At 40.3% G+C, this 19,906-nt stretch overlaps 2 protein-coding genes across 2 annotated transcripts; both read left to right on the top strand.

Moving 5' to 3' along the window:
• Positions 1-802: 802 nt before the first annotated feature.
• On the top strand, positions 803-7,577 carry mknk1 (MAPK interacting serine/threonine kinase 1). Its single transcript, XM_034709011.1, is given in 18 exon segments — positions 803-860; positions 863-882; positions 1,614-1,676; positions 2,122-2,227; positions 2,329-2,427; positions 2,542-2,639; positions 3,496-3,575; positions 3,665-3,705; positions 3,708-3,737; positions 3,848-3,952; positions 4,035-4,090; positions 4,188-4,283; positions 4,381-4,575; positions 6,404-6,567; positions 6,671-6,715; positions 7,241-7,335; positions 7,338-7,355; positions 7,358-7,577. Coding segments are annotated over 18 exon segments (1,455 nt in total). The 5' UTR covers positions 803-817; the 3' UTR covers positions 7,459-7,577.
• Positions 7,578-12,167: 4,590 nt separating this feature from the next.
• Positions 12,168-14,592, top strand: LOC117805633 (transmembrane protein 275-like). The gene is given in 5 exon segments (XM_034674233.1): positions 12,168-12,254; positions 13,528-13,815; positions 13,818-13,869; positions 13,872-13,949; positions 13,952-14,592. Coding segments are annotated over 4 exon segments (600 nt in total). The 5' UTR covers positions 12,168-12,254; positions 13,528-13,542; the 3' UTR covers positions 14,149-14,592.
• The last annotated feature ends 5,314 nt before the right edge of the window (positions 14,593-19,906 follow it).

Raw genomic sequence — 19,906 nt, forward strand, 5'->3', positions numbered from 1 at the left:
ATGTTTTTGGAGTAAAAAGCCCCCTATAGCGAGTACCAAATTTTTTTTTACAAAGAATTGACATTGGAGTTCTTTTTTAGACTTTCATTTGAAATGCAATGCACGACATGTAAAACACATGAACAGAAATCGACTTTTTCAATGTTTTTCTCTGCCTGCCTGTCTGTATTAGGCTATATAATTTGATAAGTTTTGCATGCCACTATTCTCTGTTTGTTTTCTTACCTGGTTCTTCCTGATCTTGGTGGTGGTGGAGCTGCTGTATTTTTACTTTTGAAATATTACGTTTCAACCAAGTACTGTATGGTTTTGAGACTTTTCTAGCTTGTTAAAAAGGACATACATTAAAAAAAAAAAAAAAAAAAAAAAAATCTCTCAAATTTTAGGGGTGCTGGGATCAAATTTAGGGGTGCTTGTTCAGCACCCCCAAAAATGGGCTAGAAACGCCAGGTCAAACATTAAAAAATAAAAAATGCATTACTCACTCAGGTAACAGCTGACATGAATAGATCATGAGATCATGAGCTAACATAACAATCATAATGACGTATTGCAGGTATGAGGCGTGAGGAGGTGCACTTCCTCTCGGCCGAGCCTCTAGGTGTAAATAAAGGTTGTAATCATGCAAATAAAATCCCCACGACGTGGATTTGGGTGTGTCATGGGAATCATTCCGAGTGACGTAAAAGTGGTAGCAGCATTTTAAACCAATGGGAGACGGAGGTATGCAAAAGTGGGTGGAGCCAACGTCTGTTGATGTGTTTTCCCGCCCTGTGCGTCACTGCTTGTCTGAAAGATGGACGTCAGCTAGCAAAGGATGCTTACATCAGCTGTCAGAGGCTTTGGCAGAGGGGCTGCGGCTCATTTGGACACAGAGGCCAGGTAAGACATGGGTTTTTGAATTTATGTTTTCATTAATGACACATTGCTTGACTCTGTTGAAAGAGTATTGTAGATGAACGTGAAAATACTGGACGAGGTAAGTGTTTTGCTAACTAGCTGAGGCTAACGCTGGGTTGTATTTTCAGCAGTCAGCGATTATTCCAGCTGTTGTTATAGTCAAATACATGTTTTATACACTGTTTAACTTGGAGAGGCGTTTAGATATTTGTAGTAGTAGTGCTCATGTCTTGCAACATCGTGTATTATGTTAGCTGCTGTAATGGCTATCAATATCGTCATTCATTTACAGCCTAAAATAAGTTTTCATTTGCTAAGAGGACTTGTGTATTTCGCACGGACATCGACGTAAGTAGGGGTGAATATCGTGTATCACTTTGGACTGATATTGGGTTAAAGCTTTGTGCTAACGTAGCGTTCCCTCTTCTTGGCAGTAGGCTCAGATAAAGCTCACATACCATAACAGCCTGGACTTGAATCCCCTTAAGTTACTCTTAGGTTACTCTGTCACTCAGTAACATAATCCAAACCGTAACAAAATGAAACACCAGAGAGTGAAAAGAGGAAACCACTCACACAATGACTTCTGTTTTTTTGTTTTCCTTTTCTGGTTTAACTCAGTGACTTGCTTCCACATTTGGATGATTTCATATTCAGTGTAAGTATTTCCCTGTTTATTCCAGACTAACGTAACTTCTGTGATGTGCTCTCAGTTGGCAGGTATGGTGAGGTACAGCAAGATGACTGAGTTGCAAGCCCTCCAGCATTCTTTCCAGGTAAGATCTGAACTGTTTCAACACGTCAAAGTTCTCAAAACAGGTTTTGTTGGATGGAACCAGAAAGTAGGTTGCAGATAGCCGTAGCCGTCAGACATAAAAGTGGAAGTGTTATCATTCTCCATGAGTCATACACTTTTACTGGATGTGCAAATATTTCTGGCAGTATCAGACCGACAAAGATAAGACCTGTCAGGTTGTTTCCCGTAACCTTACCAGGCCACTGTTTTGGCATGATGCCACAGGGGGAAATTCTCAGTTGTAATAGCGTTAGAACATAAAATAATGGGGTATGTTTTTTGTGTTTTTTACCTTTTAACACTGAGAACAAAGTGGAAGAGTTCTGTATTCCCTCTCGCTCTTTCTTCACCATCTAACCCCTCTGACTACTCTCGCTCTTTCCCTCCACCTCTCCCCCTCTCCTGTGGCCTTCTCTCTGTTACAGGATAACTCCCTGGCTCTGGGCCAAGTGGGGCAGAGCTGTGGGGTAATTCAGGAGAATGGGATGGCTTCAGAGCAGAGACAACAGCACCTTTCCCAAGGCCCAGCAGGTAAAACGGCTCTGAATGTTGCATTGCTGCTGTACTCGGAACATGAGTGCAAATCTGTTCTTTTTGAACTGATTTCATTGGATTTTTCTTTTCTTTTACAGACGCTGAGAAGAGTCTTCCAGTAAACATACCAGATGCAGCTAAAAGGAAGAAGAAGAAGAGAACCAGAGCAACAGACAGCTTCACTGGCACTTTTGATGGTAAGGAAGTTAATAGCATTGCATGACATAATGAATCTCAGAAATCGACATGTAATGCTATATGTAAAGATGATATCAAAACTAACTACAGTCTCATGTGTCTCATTGCTTCAGATCTCTACAAATTGACAGATGAGGTGCTGGGTCAGGGGGCTTATGCCAAAGTTCAAGGATGCACAAGTCTTCAAAATGGACAGGAGTTCGCCGTTAAGGTCAGTGAATGTATGTTTTTTAGGCAACACTAAAGTTGACCAATTTGGACAGAATTAAAAATGAGAATTCTATATTTTTTTACACTTTATTTTTGATTTAGAGGTGGAAAATGTGGATTGTCTTACCAAACCAAAACAAGCTTGAGTCAAATCCAGCTTTCATCTGCACAGACAGCTGTGTAAATCATCAAGATATATTTATTTACATGAGATCATACAATTGTCTTAGTATAAACCAAGCGGCAACCTCTGGCCGCGAGAAATAAACATGTTTACAGCCTGGTACAAAAAACAAGTGTAGTCTTGATAGCTCATTCTCGATTGGCACACACTGTACGGGGGGTACATTTTGTCATAACGCAGCAGTTTCAAAGTTATTAAGATTACGAGTTTTCCATTATGAGAGGCACAGCTGACTTGATTGACAGGTGGCAACACTGTAGCTGTTGGCAACGAGGCTCAAAGCCCGCCTCTTTACCTCACACTAGCTCGACACTAGTTAGGTTGATTTCAGCATTTCCAATATGGCTCCCACTGACGATTGGCTTCAAAACAGCGCTTCAGAAACAGATGGGTGATGTCACGGATACTACGTCCATTATTTATACAGTCTATGGTATAAAAACTTTGACGCAGCGAAAACAGACAATCAAATTTTGGCAGCTTGTCCCATTGTTCCCAGGTATACATAAGATGCTGTTAATTCATAGCAACTAAGGTTTTTGTTCCAGTGAAAAATAAAAAAAATATTGCACAAGAGGAGACAGAATCAAAAACAATCCAAATCTTTTCATGTTCGAGTGCTGAAAAAAAGTCAAATTTTTGTAGTTATATATCTTCTTTTTTTTCTTCAAAGATCATAGAAAAGAGCGCCGGGCACAGCCGCAGCAGAGTGTTTCGAGAAGTTGAGACTCTCTACCAGTGTCAAGGAAACAGGTGAGTGCATTTAGTCACACAGCTTTTAGCTAAATCAAACAAAGACACCACTGGACAGTTTCTAATCTTTGGGAAATGTCTCGACCCAGGAACATCTTGGAGTTGATCCAGTTCTTTGAAGACAGTTCCTGCTTTATTTGGTGTTTGAAAAGTTGCGTGGAGGTAAGAATGAATAATGCATAAATCAACACCTTCTTTACACTCACCTTTTATCATATGACTCAATTTAGCACACATTGATTGCTACAAGTCCCTCTCTTTTCTTCCCTCAGGCTCCATCCTCACACACATCCAGAACCGAAAGCACTTTGACGAGCTGGAGGCCAGTAAGGTGGTCAGGGACATTGCACAAGCTCTTGACTTCCTGCACACAAAGGGTTGGTTAATATCTACACAGATAAAGAGAAAGAAGTTGATTGGTTTTGTATTCTGTCTATTTGACAATGTGCTGTTCTGTAGGAATCGCCCACAGAGACCTTAAGCTGGAGAACGTCCTTTGTGAGTCCACTGATCGGGTAAGTAGCTTTTAAACAACACAACGCTCTAAGAAGAACATTAATTGTTTCTGGAGGAATAAATTGTAAACACTTGATGGTGTTTATCCTCCATCAGGTGTCCCCAGTGAAGATCTGTGATTTCGACTTGGGAAGTGGAGTGAAGCTCAGCAGTGCCTGTACGCCCATAACAACCCCCGAGCTCACCACACCGGTACAGCCTGATTCTAAAGTCATAGCACACACAATCAAACTCGATCAATCACACAGGTAAACTGACTCTTTACTTGTTTTTGTTTTCTCTCTGTCAGTGTGGCTCAGCAGAGTACATGGCTCCAGAGGTAGTGGAGGTGTTCACTGACGAGGCCTCCTTCTATGACAAGCGCTGCGATCTATGGAGCCTCGGGGTGATCCTCTACCTACTGCTGAGCGGCAGCCCCCCCTTCACGGGCCACTGCGGCACCGACTGCGGCTGGGATCGAGGAGAGACCTGCAGAACCTGCCAAGTATGCTCATCCAATCAGCTTCTGAGCTTAGTCACTGTCCATGTCATAGTCAAGAGATAGCTGCTCTGCTAGGACAGCAGTTTTATAAAAGGCCCATGAGAAAATTCTTCCTTCCTTACTTCTTTCCTTCCTTTGTCCGTTCTTTTTTTCTTTCCTCTCTCCCTCCCTCCCTCTTTCCTTCCTTCTTTTTTAATTTCTTTCCTTCCTTCTTTTTTAATTTCCTTTCTTCCTTTCTTCCTTTCTTCCTTTCTTCCTTCCTTCCTTTCTTCCTTCCTTCCTACTTTCTCTCTTTCTTCCTTCCTTCCTTCCTTCCTTCCTTCCTTCCTTCCTTCTTCCTTCCTTCCTTCCTTCCTTCCTTCCTTCCTTCCTTCCTTCCTTCCTTCCTTCCTTCCTTCCTTCCTTCCTTCCTTCCTTCCTTCCTTCCTTCCTTCCTTCCTTCCTTCCTCCTTCTTTCCTTCCTTCTTTCTTTCCTCCCTCCTTTCTTCCTTCCTTCCCTCCTTCCTTCCTTACTTTGTTTCTTTGTTTGTATCTTTTAGTTTCCTTCCTTCCCTCCTTCTTTCTTTACTTTCTTCATTCCTTCTTACCTTCCTTCTTTCTTCTTTCCTCCCTCCTTCCTTTCTTCTTTTTTTATTTATTCAATTCCTTCCTCCTTCTTTCCTTCCTCCCTACCCTCCTTCCTTCCTTTTTTCCTTCCTTCCTTCCTTCTTCCTTTCCTGTTCTCCCTTCTTTCTCCTTCCTTCCCTCCTTCCTTACTTTGTTTTCTTTGTTTGTTTATTTCCTTCCTTCTTTCTTGCCTTCCTCTTCATTCCTTCCTTCCTCCTTCTTACCTTCCTTCATTTGTTCGTTCCTTCTTTCTTTCTTTCTTTCCTCCCTCCCTTCTTCCTTCCTTCCTTTCTTCTTTCTTTCATCCCTCCCTCCTTTCTTCCTTCCCTTTTTTCCTTCTTTGTATCTTTGTTTGTTTGTTTCTTTCCTTTACTCCTCCTTTCTTCTTTCATTCCTTCCTCCTTCTTACCTTCCTTCCTTTCCTTCCTTCCTTCTTTCTTTCCTCCCTCCTTTTCTTCCTTCCTTCCCTCCTTCCTTCTTTGTATCTTTGTTTGTTTGTTTCTTTCCTTCCCTCCTCCTCCTCCCTCTGTAATTCCTTCCTTCCTTGTTTGTTTCTTTCATTCCTTCCTCCTTCTTACCATCCTTCCTTCCTTCCTTTGTATCTTTGTTTGTTCCTTCCTTCCAGTCTTCCTTCCTTTGTCTTTGTTTGTTCCTTCCTTTGTTTCTTTCCTTCCTTCCTTCCTTCCTTCCTTGAGCCTGGGGTAATGTAGACAGTCACAGCTCTGTTTCTTTTTGAACTGTTGAAATGGACTTTAGTGACAGTTATCACCTGAGGCAGCTGAAGACTGAAGTCACACTTGCCCTGCCTCGGTGTCTGGTGTCATGATGCCCTCTGGTGTTTATCACCCTCCTTCATTTTCAGAAGATTAAGTTTAGTGATTTGTGGTCATTGGAGACTTCATGCTGTTTTTCCTTCTGTGTTAAAATGACTCAGCTAAGATTACAAAGCCCACAAAATTTGAACTTCCATAGTATTTCACATAATCTAGCTATGAGCAGGATTACACATCCGCTATAAAATTATAATTTGTGATATAGAGACGGGTTGGATAATGTATTTTAGCCAGTCAAAAAACAAAAAAAACGTGTGGGGCTGTGCTGCTTAATATGAACGTGACTACATCCTATGCCATCATCCTGTTATCCCAAGTTTGTGCCATCACTCCATCGTCTTTAATGTCTTATCCGTTGGCTCAAGTTGTTTTTATGTATCACCTCTTGACAGAGTCACCTGTTTGAGAGCATCCAGCAGGGCAAGTATGAGTTTCCAGACAAGGACTGGAGTCACATCACAGAGGGGGCCAAGGACCTCATATCCAAGCTGCTGGTTCGAGATGCAACTCTGCGCCTCAGTGCTGCTCAGGTCCTCAAGCACCCTTGGGTACAGGGGTAGGTATCAGCATGTCTGTGCACCAAAATGGCTTTCAGTGCTTATTTTGCAAGCACTGTTTGATAAACGATTGTAACCATGTAGTGTTTGTCTTTGTTTGCAGAATGCTCCAGAGAGAGGGCTTCCAACTCCTCACGTTCTACAGAGGTAAGACAACTTGTTGAAAGGCCTGAATGCAAGCCGCACCATTATTTAAGACACAGTCTGTAAGGTCAAAGGTCTGAAGGGAAAAAGGTTTAACTGTCTTCCTACATGAAGACTTCACTGTTTTCAGAAGTGTACAGTTTCGTATGCAGCTGTGTGGTTCTTTTAGCACCTTTTCCCTCATCCTGCTAGCTACTTGTACCGTACTTGAGCTCAGCCTGCAGTGATTAAGCTGTGAGGTACAGATGGACGCACTACCCAATCTTCTGACACTCACTCCAACCTCCCCTGCTGGTCACTAGTTGTCTTAAACTGCATCAAACCAGCACTCCACAGGGTTCATTTACTTCAAAGTATTCCACTGTTTTCATCGGACTTAACCGTAAAATTCTCTGCATAAGACACACTTCTAAGTTTATAAGATGCTAAAGACTTACCACAACAAGGCGCAAACTGTGTCACTGGGATGTTTAAATGGCACTGATGGTCGACTGTCTCTCAAATCCTTATCCTCCTCTCATCCTCCAGGAACAGCAGCACAAAAGATCTAACTCAGTTCGCAGCAGAAGCCATCGCCTTCAACCGGCAGCTCTCCCAGCACGACGAGCAGCAGGAGGACTCTGGGCCATCGTTTGCTCCATGAGGCTTCTCCACCTTCCAACTCCAGCTGGCCCGCAGACGGGCCCCAGTCCAACGCCCTGCGAAACCCGGACTTCGCACCTGCGTCGGACAGCCTTGCTGCGTGAAGGACCAGCACGAGTACTCGTCATGTTTGCTCTTTTTTGATTTCAGCTTCTGCATGCTCCTTGTGTGTTTATTTGTTTGTGTTCACAGGGAGCCTTTAGGATCACAGGTGATAGCTGTTCTCGGCCCCCTTTGGTAAAGCTCTTTCTCATGGCCAGTAATCTTCTCACATCGACAGAGTTTGAGCACCGAGAGGCAGTTAATCCTCGGCTATCATCGTTTTAATTTAAGCAATAGTTAAAGCTCCTGTGGTTCTTCCAGGAGATGTTTTAAGCTGCCTGATCTGTTTTATTTAAAAGCTTAAGGTTTACTATTACAGCAAGTCTTCACAGATTTATTTATTTTTATTAAATGATGCTCCGATTTACTCCAAACACAGCAGAAACAACTCTTAACACAGACTACATATCATAAAGAAGGCAATACACACCGCAGGTTGAGCCCAGTTTTGCAGCTGTGGCTGCACTAATGCAATATCAACGAAACACAACACATTTTATTTTCTCATCCAACTGTGAATTTATTCATATTTTAATGAATTGTTACTTAACGCCTCTTAGACACTGAAAGGAAAGAGACTCGCTGCCTAAGAGTTTATTTTCTAAGCATGTCATTGTTGTGATTTGATTTGATGTGAATGGATAGATATGGTGCAAGTGATGAAACTCAAAGTACGCTCGGAGAAGACTACAACTTTTTCTCCATTTAACTCATGTAGGTTGTTCTTTAGGAGACTGTGGTGAAAGCAAAGGAAGTGCAGGGATGTGAGTGGATGTTGACGTTCGAGAGGAGCCTTCGATCAAATTCTTTTTCTTGTATTTCTCATCATCTCACCTAAACACAAGCTACCTGTAACACTTAAGTACTTTAAAGTCACTTACCTAATTTAGCTGAACTGCAACACAGTATCATGTAATAATGAGTTTGGTGCAACGATGTGAATTTGAAACCTTCAGTTCCTTCAGTTGATCCTTAAAAACTGTTAATCCTCTTAAGAGTCCAGCGTTACTTCAGGCTCTGTTTTTGCACGTTTTGTACTGGTGTGACATGTAACACCATCCAGGTAGTTGTCTTGATTTGATATCTCAAAGTGTGTGAATGACTTGAAATGTGAAAACAGCTTTTGTGATGGTTGTTTGTAGAGAGTGAGACACAGAGAAGTTTATGGGTAGCTGCTGTAGTTGTGAGATAGAGTGATAGATATCGGTGCTGAAGGGATTTATTTTTATACCAGTATTTGTATGTTGTTCAGTTTTATTATTGGTTCTTGACGTTCTAGTAGAAAAAAAATGGACTAACCAGGATAATCTCTCTCTTTTGGTTCAAGTTTCTGGTTTTTACTTAAGATCCTATTTTTTTAACAGAAACATTTTTACTTTTTCAATTTTTTTGCATTCATTTTGATCCCGTCTGAGTCTGACTGGGATCGCCAGTGGCAGAGTATCTCTTTTATTTCCCCTGACCCTGCTAACTTAATGTGTCACCAGCTAAATTACCTGCCCCTGATTTCACACTGTTGCCATGGACACCTCATCCCTATAGCAACTAAAGGGCCGTCATCTACAGGCAGGGATTGACGTATCTGCTTGGAGTGAATAAACACATTAGGGAACAACTGCTTGCTATGTGAAAGCCCTCAAGCTCTCATCATGAATCATCCATGGACTTGTTTGGCCCTGGCCCATCGACCTGTAACGGCATCAGATGAGATACAGTAAATTGGTGCGCAATTATGGAGTCCCGTTGAAATTTGTCAAAGCTCCTACAGTGTCTTATGAGTGAAGCTCAGTGAGTGAGCGTATTTTCACTTGTCTGCTGTGTTCTCAATAAAAAGATCCTCAACCTTTCCTGTGGTGTAATCTTTGTTTTTCGTTTCAATATGTTTTTTATGAGTCATAGGAAAATTGTTTTCTCTTCCATTAGAGTAAATTTGGTTTAATTCCAAAACTGCTGAGCACTGAGTGAAGGCACATAGAGAAGGTGTGACTAACCTGCATGGTAGCATCAATTATTTCTAGTAATTGTAAAAATCTAGACACTTTTACAAACAGGTCTAGACTAGGGGTTCCCAAAGTGTGGGTCGGGACCCCTTGAGGAGTCGCGACACACAAATGGGGGGTTGTGAGATGTCTTCCAGAATGTTTTTTTTTTTTGTGGTATCTTAAAATAGTACATTTTACCCGTTATAGTAAAAAATATTGACAAAAATAGTAGCTAACCTTGAAATAAAACCTTGAAAATAGAAAATGTAATGAGTTTTTTGCCAGATGACTCCTAAGTTTAGGGTTAGGGAACAGTTAACTATCAAAAGCATCAGTAACAGTAGGTAGTACATGCTCATATAGGAGGGCAAATTTTCTGCAGACTAGCTAAGTGAAGCCACATTAAACCACTTTGAGGGACAGTGGGGGTCACAAGACTTTGGCACCAATATTTTGGGGGTTGCGGGTTGAAAATTTTGGGAACCCCTGGTCTAGACCATACACTGTTTAATTATGAACAAAGACCCAACGCCAAGACAGGATAAGATCCAGTCCCCCTTACTGACTTGATCTTATCTCATCTTAATCCACCATGAGCATTGCACCTCACAGTATTTATCTAGTTACAGTGGCAAAGACAAACGTCCTTTTAACAGGCAGAAACCTCGAGCAGATCCAGACTCATGTTAGACAGACATCTGCCTCGACCGAGTTGGGGTAGGAAAGAGGGATAGAGGAGAATAAGAGAGAGAGAGATGATAGTGTGTCAGTGCGCCAGTTCCCCCGGCAGTCTAAGCCTATAGCAGCATACTGTATCTAAGAGCTGGTCCCAGCCTGAGCCAGCTCTAACTGTAAGCTTTATCAAAAAGGAAAGTCTTCAGCTTAATCTTAAAAGTAGAGAGGGTGTCTGCCTCCAGGATCCTGACTGGTGGATGATTCCAAAGGAAAGGGGCCTGATAACTGAAGGTTCTACCTCCCATACTACTTTAAGAGACTTTAGGTACGACAAGCAGGCCTGCATGCGATTGCAGTTTACTAGTCACAACTGGATTATAGAACTTAATGGAAGTTTTTAATTGGGAGAATTAACTTGCAGAATGAGTACAGGTATTTCTGAAATTGAAAGCCCAATAGAACACATGAACCGTATGTGACATCATTTGTGCCAGGAAAAACAACTTTTAGGATATAGTGAGAATGTTATCCTTGATACATGAAATGCTCATTTTGATAGGGAGGAATTGAATTAGGTCTGAATATATGTGGAATGGGTATCAGTCTAGCTTTTAAATACTAATGGCCTACTTTTTAAGAAATTCATTCATATCTTAGTTTGAATTTATTTTGAACTACAACTTCTATGGGTTAGTATATTTTGTGAAGTTATTTGTTTACAAGTCTTAATCTACTACTGAGAATGCAATTTATCAGAAAAAGGCCAGCCTATATTGGATACCTACAATATGATTCCAGATTAGAGTGTGTTTGGATTTAATACTGAAAAGGCGTCTGTCTGTCTGACTGATTTCTCAGGGAAGATATCTGTTGAGTGCACATATGCAAACCTTCATCCCTTTATTCTCTTTCAGAGCACATCAGTGCCCCTAGTGGTTCATATATTAAAAGGTGTGATCAACAGCGGAGCGGCTTCAGTCCACTGCCACCTTCTGCAGAGAGAGACAGACCACAGCTCCAGGAGTCCTGAACTCCATCATGGACAGACACAAGACGACGAAACAACAAACTGGGAGATAGATTTGATCCAAGGTAATTGTGACTGAGAACTTGGGGAAAATTATGCTGAAGCAGGATTATGTGATTTTGTATGGATTTCTTTGTCGACATAGGTTTGTTTAATGACACTTTTATTGCAGGAAAAAGCTGGACTTTTAAAGGTATTTCCACATGCATTTAATGTTTTGTTATTTATGCCTACTCCTTGAAACAGTGTTCCACTGCTGAGCAAAATCTGTAATTTTCAAATGTAGTTAGACTTCATGAATTGTTTTAAATGAAAATTTGAGAAAACACGCCATATTAGAGTTTATGTTTATGTTTATGTTTATTTATTTGCACAATTAAAAGAAAATACACACACAAAAAAGAGCAAAGATGAATAATATACTGTGCAGGAAGAGGCAGAAATCAGAGAGCTTATTTGAAGCCTCCACCCAAATAGTGTTCTAATATAAAAAAAAAACTAAATTGACACACATTAAGACAATAGTTGATACTAAAAATAAAACAACATAAGAATATACAAAATTAACTTTAATTAAATTAAAAGTACAAAATATCAATATGATGTGTATGGACACCTGTTTATGAATATGTGGTTGAGCATGATGAGTATAATTAAGTAACAGTGGTTAAAAGTTTTTTCAAGCATCCTTTATAACATTTTAAAGAAAAACTGTTTTTCCCCACAGTGGAATAAATATTCCAGAATTTGCTGCCCCTGAAACCTATTGAGAATTGACTTCTTCAAGTAAAATGTATCTGAAGAGTGTGTAAATTCTCCACAGCAACCAAATATTTACTCTTCCTCCTTAGCCACTCCACCTTCATCTCTCTTACTTTCTTTCTCTGAAAAGATGGGTTCAGTTTCAGTTTTTCTTCAGTCATGGATTGCTCAAAAAGATGGACAACATGACAGCTCTCAAAACTGAAGCCAAAAGATATAGAGCACCCCCTGATGATAAGTCAAAGACCTCTGCCTCCTCCATGTAAACAGATGGGACAACTGTGAGACCCTCGACGTCTCCACCACTATAATTAGTTTAAAGACAGTGATTCATGTCATTTTTTCTGAGCAGGTTAGTTTTAAATAGTTATTTGATGCTAAAAATGGAGTATGAAAGCATGATTGAGAGCTCTGCTGACAAATGCGAGCTGTGGATTTCATAGAGAAGTAACAGAAACAAATTGATAGGGCTGGGCGATATGGCCTATACAATGACATAAAATACTACTCAGTTTTTTCACACCAAACTTCATTTAGGATTTTGATCATTTTTTCTTTCCTCTTTCTATAAAACCTGTAGATGACAAAGTGACTCAAAACAAGTTTCCGGGCAATCAGTTCACCTCTGTGGTCATCAGGCAAGTAAGCTGTCTTGAGGCAGACACTTTGTATTTGTAACAGTGAAGTTGTTATTTTATATCCCCTCGTCTTGTTGAACATTAGTTCCTACCTGTCATTGTTTTAAGAGGGACGGATATGGGTATGACGGTGTAGAGTGACTCGTGTCTTAAGCATGCCATACTTGTCATCTCGAGTGAAGAGCTATGTTGTGCTGTCTTGCAGTGTTGTTGATGAACCAAGAAAAGGGGTTGCAGCATCTTTCGTGATATTCAGCACGACTGCATCAGTAATAGCTTTCCACCTTGTCCCTTTTTTCTCGTACGCGATGTACTGGGAAAATGATTCTGCTAATGTTGGTTGCTTTTTGCAGGTGCTTGTGGGCAGTAGTTGTCTTGCGCATCTTGCAGTGAAACACATTTCTCCCACTCAGTTGCATGCCTCTGTTAGAGATGTTGAAATAGTTGTGCTGCTGCCTTTAGCTGCAACATCATTTGAACAAACTTTGCAGCGGCCTGTGGTTTGTTTGTGGTCTGATGCCATAATGCCAAACCGCTTTCAAACGGCTGATGAGACTGTGCCTTTTTGGGAACCAAGGAGGGTGTGAACTTGATGAACCCAAGGGGAACAGCAGAGGAAGTTAAAGGTTAATTCACATTAACCACAAATGTGAATCAATTAATAAAATCGATGTATCGCCCAGCCCAACATAACTTTTCATTGTTATGAGTGCCTGCCTCAAACCCAGAAAAAACCCTGTTACACTATAGAACGCACCGTCCTGATGGATCCTAGCTGTTTATTTCATGAGTTAAGTATGTGTTGGTGAGTGGAAGGGGCAGGACATCAATAACACTGCTTCCAAAGCTGATATCTGTTGCGTTGGTTCTGGCTGCTGAGTATGTGACTTTTGGCATAACTTTTGCATAGTGGGTGGAGGTTGAAACGTCACTATTTATACAGTCAATGGTTAGTTATCAGCTTTCCATCCTCTCTTGGTCTCATAGATTTCTTCATGAGACATGGTGCTACCTGAAAAAACCTCCAGATCATCTGCTCCCAAGAAGGTCCCCCATCAGCCCACCAAGCCTTCTCACCCAAGCCTGCCCTCCCCCGCCCTCTGCTGCGCCTGCGGCCTCTGCATCATGTTGGCTGGCATCAACATCACCCTGGTGGGAGCTTTCGCCTTTGGCACCTTTGTGCCAACCAAAAACCCCCCCATCATCAATGGTCCTCTTCTCTTACTGCTAGCCCTGGCCTTCTTTACAGCCTGCTGTGTGGCAAGCAGGAGGCCCACCAACGACACGGGGGGCCGTAAGTGAAAGGAGGAGAGAAATGGGGGCTGATGAGGATGGGACGGCAGCTTTCGAGATGGAGACAAGCGAGCACACACTGCAGGACACTACAGCTGTTCAGTTCAGTCCCACTAACTCCCCACCTCCTCCCACAAGTCTGGTTTTAGTCATGTGGGTGATGCTGCTCCACCCGGGTATCAGGAGGGTCTGTCAAGGTTCACCGGAGATAACCCCACTCCCACAAGATGCTGCCCGCTCAAAGCACTTCCCCTTCATAACATGGGCGTTCTTTCTCATCCAAGTTACTTTATTCTTTTGTTTTGTTGGTTTTAGGATGGATACGTGTCAAAGCCTCTCTGACTGTAGCTTTTTTGGTGTGGTAATGTTGTTGAATCTTTATTGCTCAGTCCCAACTGGATGCACATTATTTAGCCGGAAACAGGAACATGAGATGATACCTTAATCCAAGTGCCTGTTTGTATTGTAGTGTACTTTGTGTGTACTGCTTGTTGTACAAAACATCCACTTCAGGCAGGTGATCCTGCATTCGTGTCCTGTGGATTCACTGTGGTTAGTTCCTGCCACCTTACACATCACGGAAAGAAGATGAGTGTGTCCAGCCGAGCTTCTCTGACTCATGAAAGCTGTTCCTGTGTAAGCCTGGTAAATCTCACACACCTTTTTTTTTCACACACTTTGACAGAAGTGTTATGATGTTTTCTGACAGCTAGATGAAAAAAATTGTGAAAAAATAAGTGAATGTGCATTTTATTTTATATTGCCATTTTGTTATCTAACTGTAGATGTCACATAAAGTTGAATTTGTATGTACTTGGCAGTTATTTGGTGTTTGTCTGTTTAAAACCCACTAGATTTATAACACTGATATGGGAGGGTGCTGAAACCAACAATGATTTAACAAAAACAGACCCTTGTGCAACATCTTCGGGGAAAAGGCCATAAAAGACATAAAAGCACACACAGCTGTGTCATAAGACTGACACAGGTTTAAGGACAACTCTTCTGTTATCTGAGAGAAGCCAGAGACCGCAGTGCAAAAGCTCCTTCCTGACGTGTGTCTCCCATCACTTGGCATCTGACCTAACAGCTGCTGGTAAAGGCAAACGCCTGTTTACTCACCGTATACATCTGCTGTCCACAAACACAGCACAGGACTCAGAGAGACAGATAACAGAACACCCACTGCCTGGTGTTATTACAGTCCATTTTATGTGTGGAGCTGTGTGAAACAAGCAGTATGGGTGTCTGTAGTTATCCAATGAGTCAGTTGTAAGACTGGTAATGTTTCTGTTAGCAGGATGTCTTGGCGACATGTATTCAATTTATTAAACTAGCAATGAGGTCATGGTGTTCTGAGGGATAACACTTTGAGATTCAAATCTTAAACAGTTCCTCATTATAGTTTATTTAACATGGTCTCAAACAATAATATGTCATATAATTTATAATAATATCTTTGGTACTTTGAGAGAATTGAAGCTAATGCGGAAGTGTTAAAAACTGCAGTTTCTCGAGTGTCCACCTGAAGCTGGCTCCAGAAGTACAGGAAACCACATAGACACAAATTCAAAAAAAGCCAATCTTTACAGCAGAAATAAACATGTTTACAGCCTGGTACAAAAAACAAATGTGGTCTGGATAGCTTCAACTCTCAATTCAGAATTTCTGTATTCTCAGTAAGGGGCATCTATACAGAAATCTTTTGGCCCAACTGTGCACTGAATTATGTGGGTATGAAGCACACACACACACACACTCACACACACACACACACACACACACACACACACACACACACACACACACACACACACACACACACCACACACACACACACACACACAAACACAAACACACACAAACACACACACACAAACACGTGTATGTTTTATTCCTGTGTCTTTTTTTTTGTTTACAAAGTAAGACAACTAGTGGCAAGATATGAATCGACTCCATATTTCTCTAAGTTGCCATGAAACTCCTGCAGACACATAAAATGCTTTTTGACAGACATTGTGGAGTTTTTCTTGCTAATCTAATGGACTGATTCCTCTCCTATCCACTACTGTCTCCTGAAATAGATGTGTTGCTTTTCAACAATTTATAGTATGCTGTACCAAAACACAAAATAAGTAATCTACATTTAAATTCAAAGAAAGCAGCCTGTTGCAACACAGTCCAAAGAGTTTCTTTCGGCATAAGTCCCACCTCTTAAGCCTGATTCATACTTCTGCATCAACCCTACGCAGCAGTGGTCGATGCAAGCGTGAGCACTACATACTTGTGCATCAATGTCTCTGTGACGCGCAGCATTACTCCCCGAAACACTTGTTGGCAGCGTGGTCTCTCTGATAGTCCGGTCATTTTTTCCGGGCCCCACTACGTTCTCTGTTTAGTTTTTCACAACGGTTCCGAGAGTAGTGGTTAATTTACAGCTGATACATGTTGCTGTTTATCATACAGACAAGATTACAGGGAAGAAGAGAGAAACGTTGCAGGAAATGAAATACACGGTCGATGTGCGGGGATCGCGGAAGTGCTGTAAATGTGGGAAATACAGTGCCAGCGAGCGGACCAATCACAGGGCTTGCAGTCTGCGTCGATTCCATGTGTAGTTACATTTTTGAGGAGGGGTGCGTCTGCTACGTGCATAGGCCTCAGCGTAGGTACAGGGGCTGTGCAGAGGCACATGGACACTTTCTCGTCAATTAGACACAGAAGTATAAATCAGGCTTCACAAGGCAAAAGGCCTGGGGTGGCTACAATCAAGGGGGGCCAATGCCATCACTAGTCACACCCCTCACACGCCCCTGTTAGTATTAACAATTTTTTTGCTATCATGAAAGAAAGTAGGCTACAAAATGTTTAGATACAGTGGTCCAAGTTTGATCTATTGGTCTTGTTTTCTGTCTGTTTGAAAATCTCTTTCATTAAAGAACAGCACACAGCAAGTGGCATTCAGACACGAGGCAGACTACTTGGCAGAGCAAGAACCACAAACCTTCTTCAGGGTCCATCCAAGACCAGTGACCGATGGAAGGATTGTTGGTGAGTTCTTTAGTACATATTTAGTACATATTTAATAAATGAAAGTTCAAGAAAATAAAATATATATATTTAAAAAAACTTCTGGAAAGTAGGATGGCAATGACAAAATGAAGGGCCTGATGTGTTTTCCTGCCTGTCCTTTGGGCTTTTCTTGGGATCCTTTTTATGCTCTAACACCAGCAAACATTTAGACAAAAAGCCTGCTTAGAGGTTTCTTATTGTGCACGTCAGAACCAATAGGAATTATAATTTTGACAGTGATGTGGGTTATGTTTAGACGTAACGGTATTAATTGCAAAGTGTGTTTTCAGTTATTAAGTATATCAGATATTTGTGTGTGATGCCTTTGTACTGATAATGTGTTATAATTCCCCAAATATTTCTGCAATTTTTGAAAACGTTCTTTGATAATTCATAAATACATATAATAGCTGTAATTTGTGATGTAATTTTTATTTTATTATCTATTCAAATAATGATATGTGGATTCAATAATGACAGTGAGCCTGAAGGCTCATAATCACGAGAGTCAGTGAGAGCTGAATGACTCATAAAGGGTCTGAGGCTATTACCTTTTATGCAAGTAGCTCCCATTAGGAAAGAGGAACATGTTCAGTAAGCTTACAATGAACAAAGAAAAATGCAATTGCTAAATAAATGATGACTCACAAGCTTCATCATCTGATACAAAGACAACATTATTTTTTAAACAATTCAGCTCTATTGTTAGAGATTATACATGTAGCCTAGTCTTGACTGTGGTGGGAAGACAGGTTATTTTAGTACTGATGAAGAACAAGACTGGAGAGAGATACAGAACACCTTTATTAAGGCTGCACCCCTTAAATATGATCTGTATGTATTACTATTTATGTGTTTCATAAACTGATATCATAACTGCTATTTTTCCAGGTTATCGACAAAAGACCAACAGAAGGCCTGGGTGTTTCACTGGTTGCTTTGCACCAGGTGGCAGTAACGCCATTCTTACCGTGTATTAAAGTCAGGTGAAGACCGTCGTGCTTGAGGTCAAACTATAACCGGGGTTGACTAGAGTTTGACATTACATTGAATTATGATGTATTTTAAATCAACAACAAACTAAAATGACGTTGTAACCATGTGCAATATTGTAATTTAATCCATAATCTAATTTATTGACATATTCACCTGGTAAAATGTGCATTTTGGGCTTGGGCAAAATGATTATGTCTTTAAATAGTACATTTATACTTCTTTGTATGGATAGTATTTTACTTTAAATTTGTATATTAAGGTTTCTATATTTATTGTCCTTACTGTCTTGTTGTTAGATAATAGAATAGAATAGAATAGAATAGAATGTACTTTATTGATCCCGGAGGGAAATTCAGGTGTCTGGCAGATAAAATTATAAAAATCACATAAAACAAGTGTTCTGATCACCACGTCAAATTCCTTGGCAATAAGCTTTCTTGATTCTTCTTGATTCTTCTTGATTCTCCACTCTTAAAACTTTTATATAACTTCAAATACTCTGATGGTCGTCGTCTCCTTTCATCTTATACCAATGTTTGAACAGACTGATAAAGGTTAGATAAGCACATCTACTAAAACTTAGCTAACCTTCATAAAGGTAGACTATATTCATTGTTTTTAATTGAAACTTACATATATTATGTTTAGAGAGGTTTTAATAAACATTGAATCATTGGTAGGCTTTTTGTAGACCGACAGATAGCCTATTGCTAATATTGAATGTGTTCAAACATTTAAATACTGTGGGTTTCTCTTCGATGAAAAGCTTTCTTTTAATCGTCATATTGAGAGTCTAACCAAGAAACTGAGGATGAAGTTGGGTTTCTTTTACAGGAAAAAAAGCTGTTTTTCCTTTGCTGCTCGATAAAAGCTCATTCTAGGAACCTTTTTATCTAATTGACTATGGTGATGTTCTTTATATGCATGCTTCCTCAGCCTCTCTCAAAATGTTGGACTCAGTGTACCATGCTGCATTGCAGTTTGTTTCTGGTTTAAGATTGCGCACACATAACTACATTTTGTATGAAAAGGTAGGCTTGTCTTCCCTACACAACAGAAGAATGGAGCATTGGTATGTCTTCTCTATAAGGCCATACTCCATGATCTGCCGTCTTATTTATGCTCTTCATTACCTCCTAAAGTTTCAAGGATGAACTATTATGGTCATTCTTTGGACTCGCTCTGTTTTTGGTAAAAGTGCTTTTAATGTTTTTGCTCCCCTGCTTAACACTGCTAATTAATTAACGTAAATGTGATGTGTTATTGTTTGTTGCCTTGTCTTGTTCTCTTTGTGAAACTTTTTATGCTGCTGCCTCGGCCAGGACTTCCCTTGCAAAGAGACTTTGTATCTCAATGGGAATATTCCTGGTAAAAAAAAAAGGTTCAATAAGAAAATGATTAAATAAATAAATTGGCAATCTGTATTTTATACTATATAACGTACAAGAAAAAAAAAAAATGAAGGTTGTCTCATGCTAACTGCTGTACTATTGTATGAGACGGCCAACCTAGTATACTTCTGAGTGAGAAAGTAAAAGTCAAGGTTCAATATACCCCTCCAGCTTTTTAAAATTATTATTTTTATTTGACATATTATGTAGGCTATGTATGAAATGACTTTTACAGTATATGTGCCATGATTCACATAAGTGTGAAACCTCTATAACATTGAATGGGCCGAAGATATGATTGAGCAGTTAAACAGGAAAATTAAACAATAGGAGATTTGGATGATTAATGTTTTGCATTTGTCAGTGAACTGTTATTGTTTTTTGTGGAGAAACCAGATCTGACAAAATCTTTGTTTTTATTTTGAAACATGTCTACAGGAAGCTTTAATTGGAATTTAAAGTGAAACAACACAAATGTAAAACTATGAAGAAATGAAATAGTGGGAATGTTTACTTAAGGAAGAAGTTCAGCCCAATCTCTGCTAATTTTTACTTGAAGTTTTTTTTTTTTTTTCATTCTACAGTCACATCATAAAGTTCGTTTTAATGTGATG

Source organism: Notolabrus celidotus, chromosome 2, assembly GCF_009762535.1.
Source record: "Notolabrus celidotus isolate fNotCel1 chromosome 2, fNotCel1.pri, whole genome shotgun sequence".
NCBI lineage: Eukaryota > Metazoa > Chordata > Actinopteri > Labriformes > Labridae > Notolabrus > Notolabrus celidotus.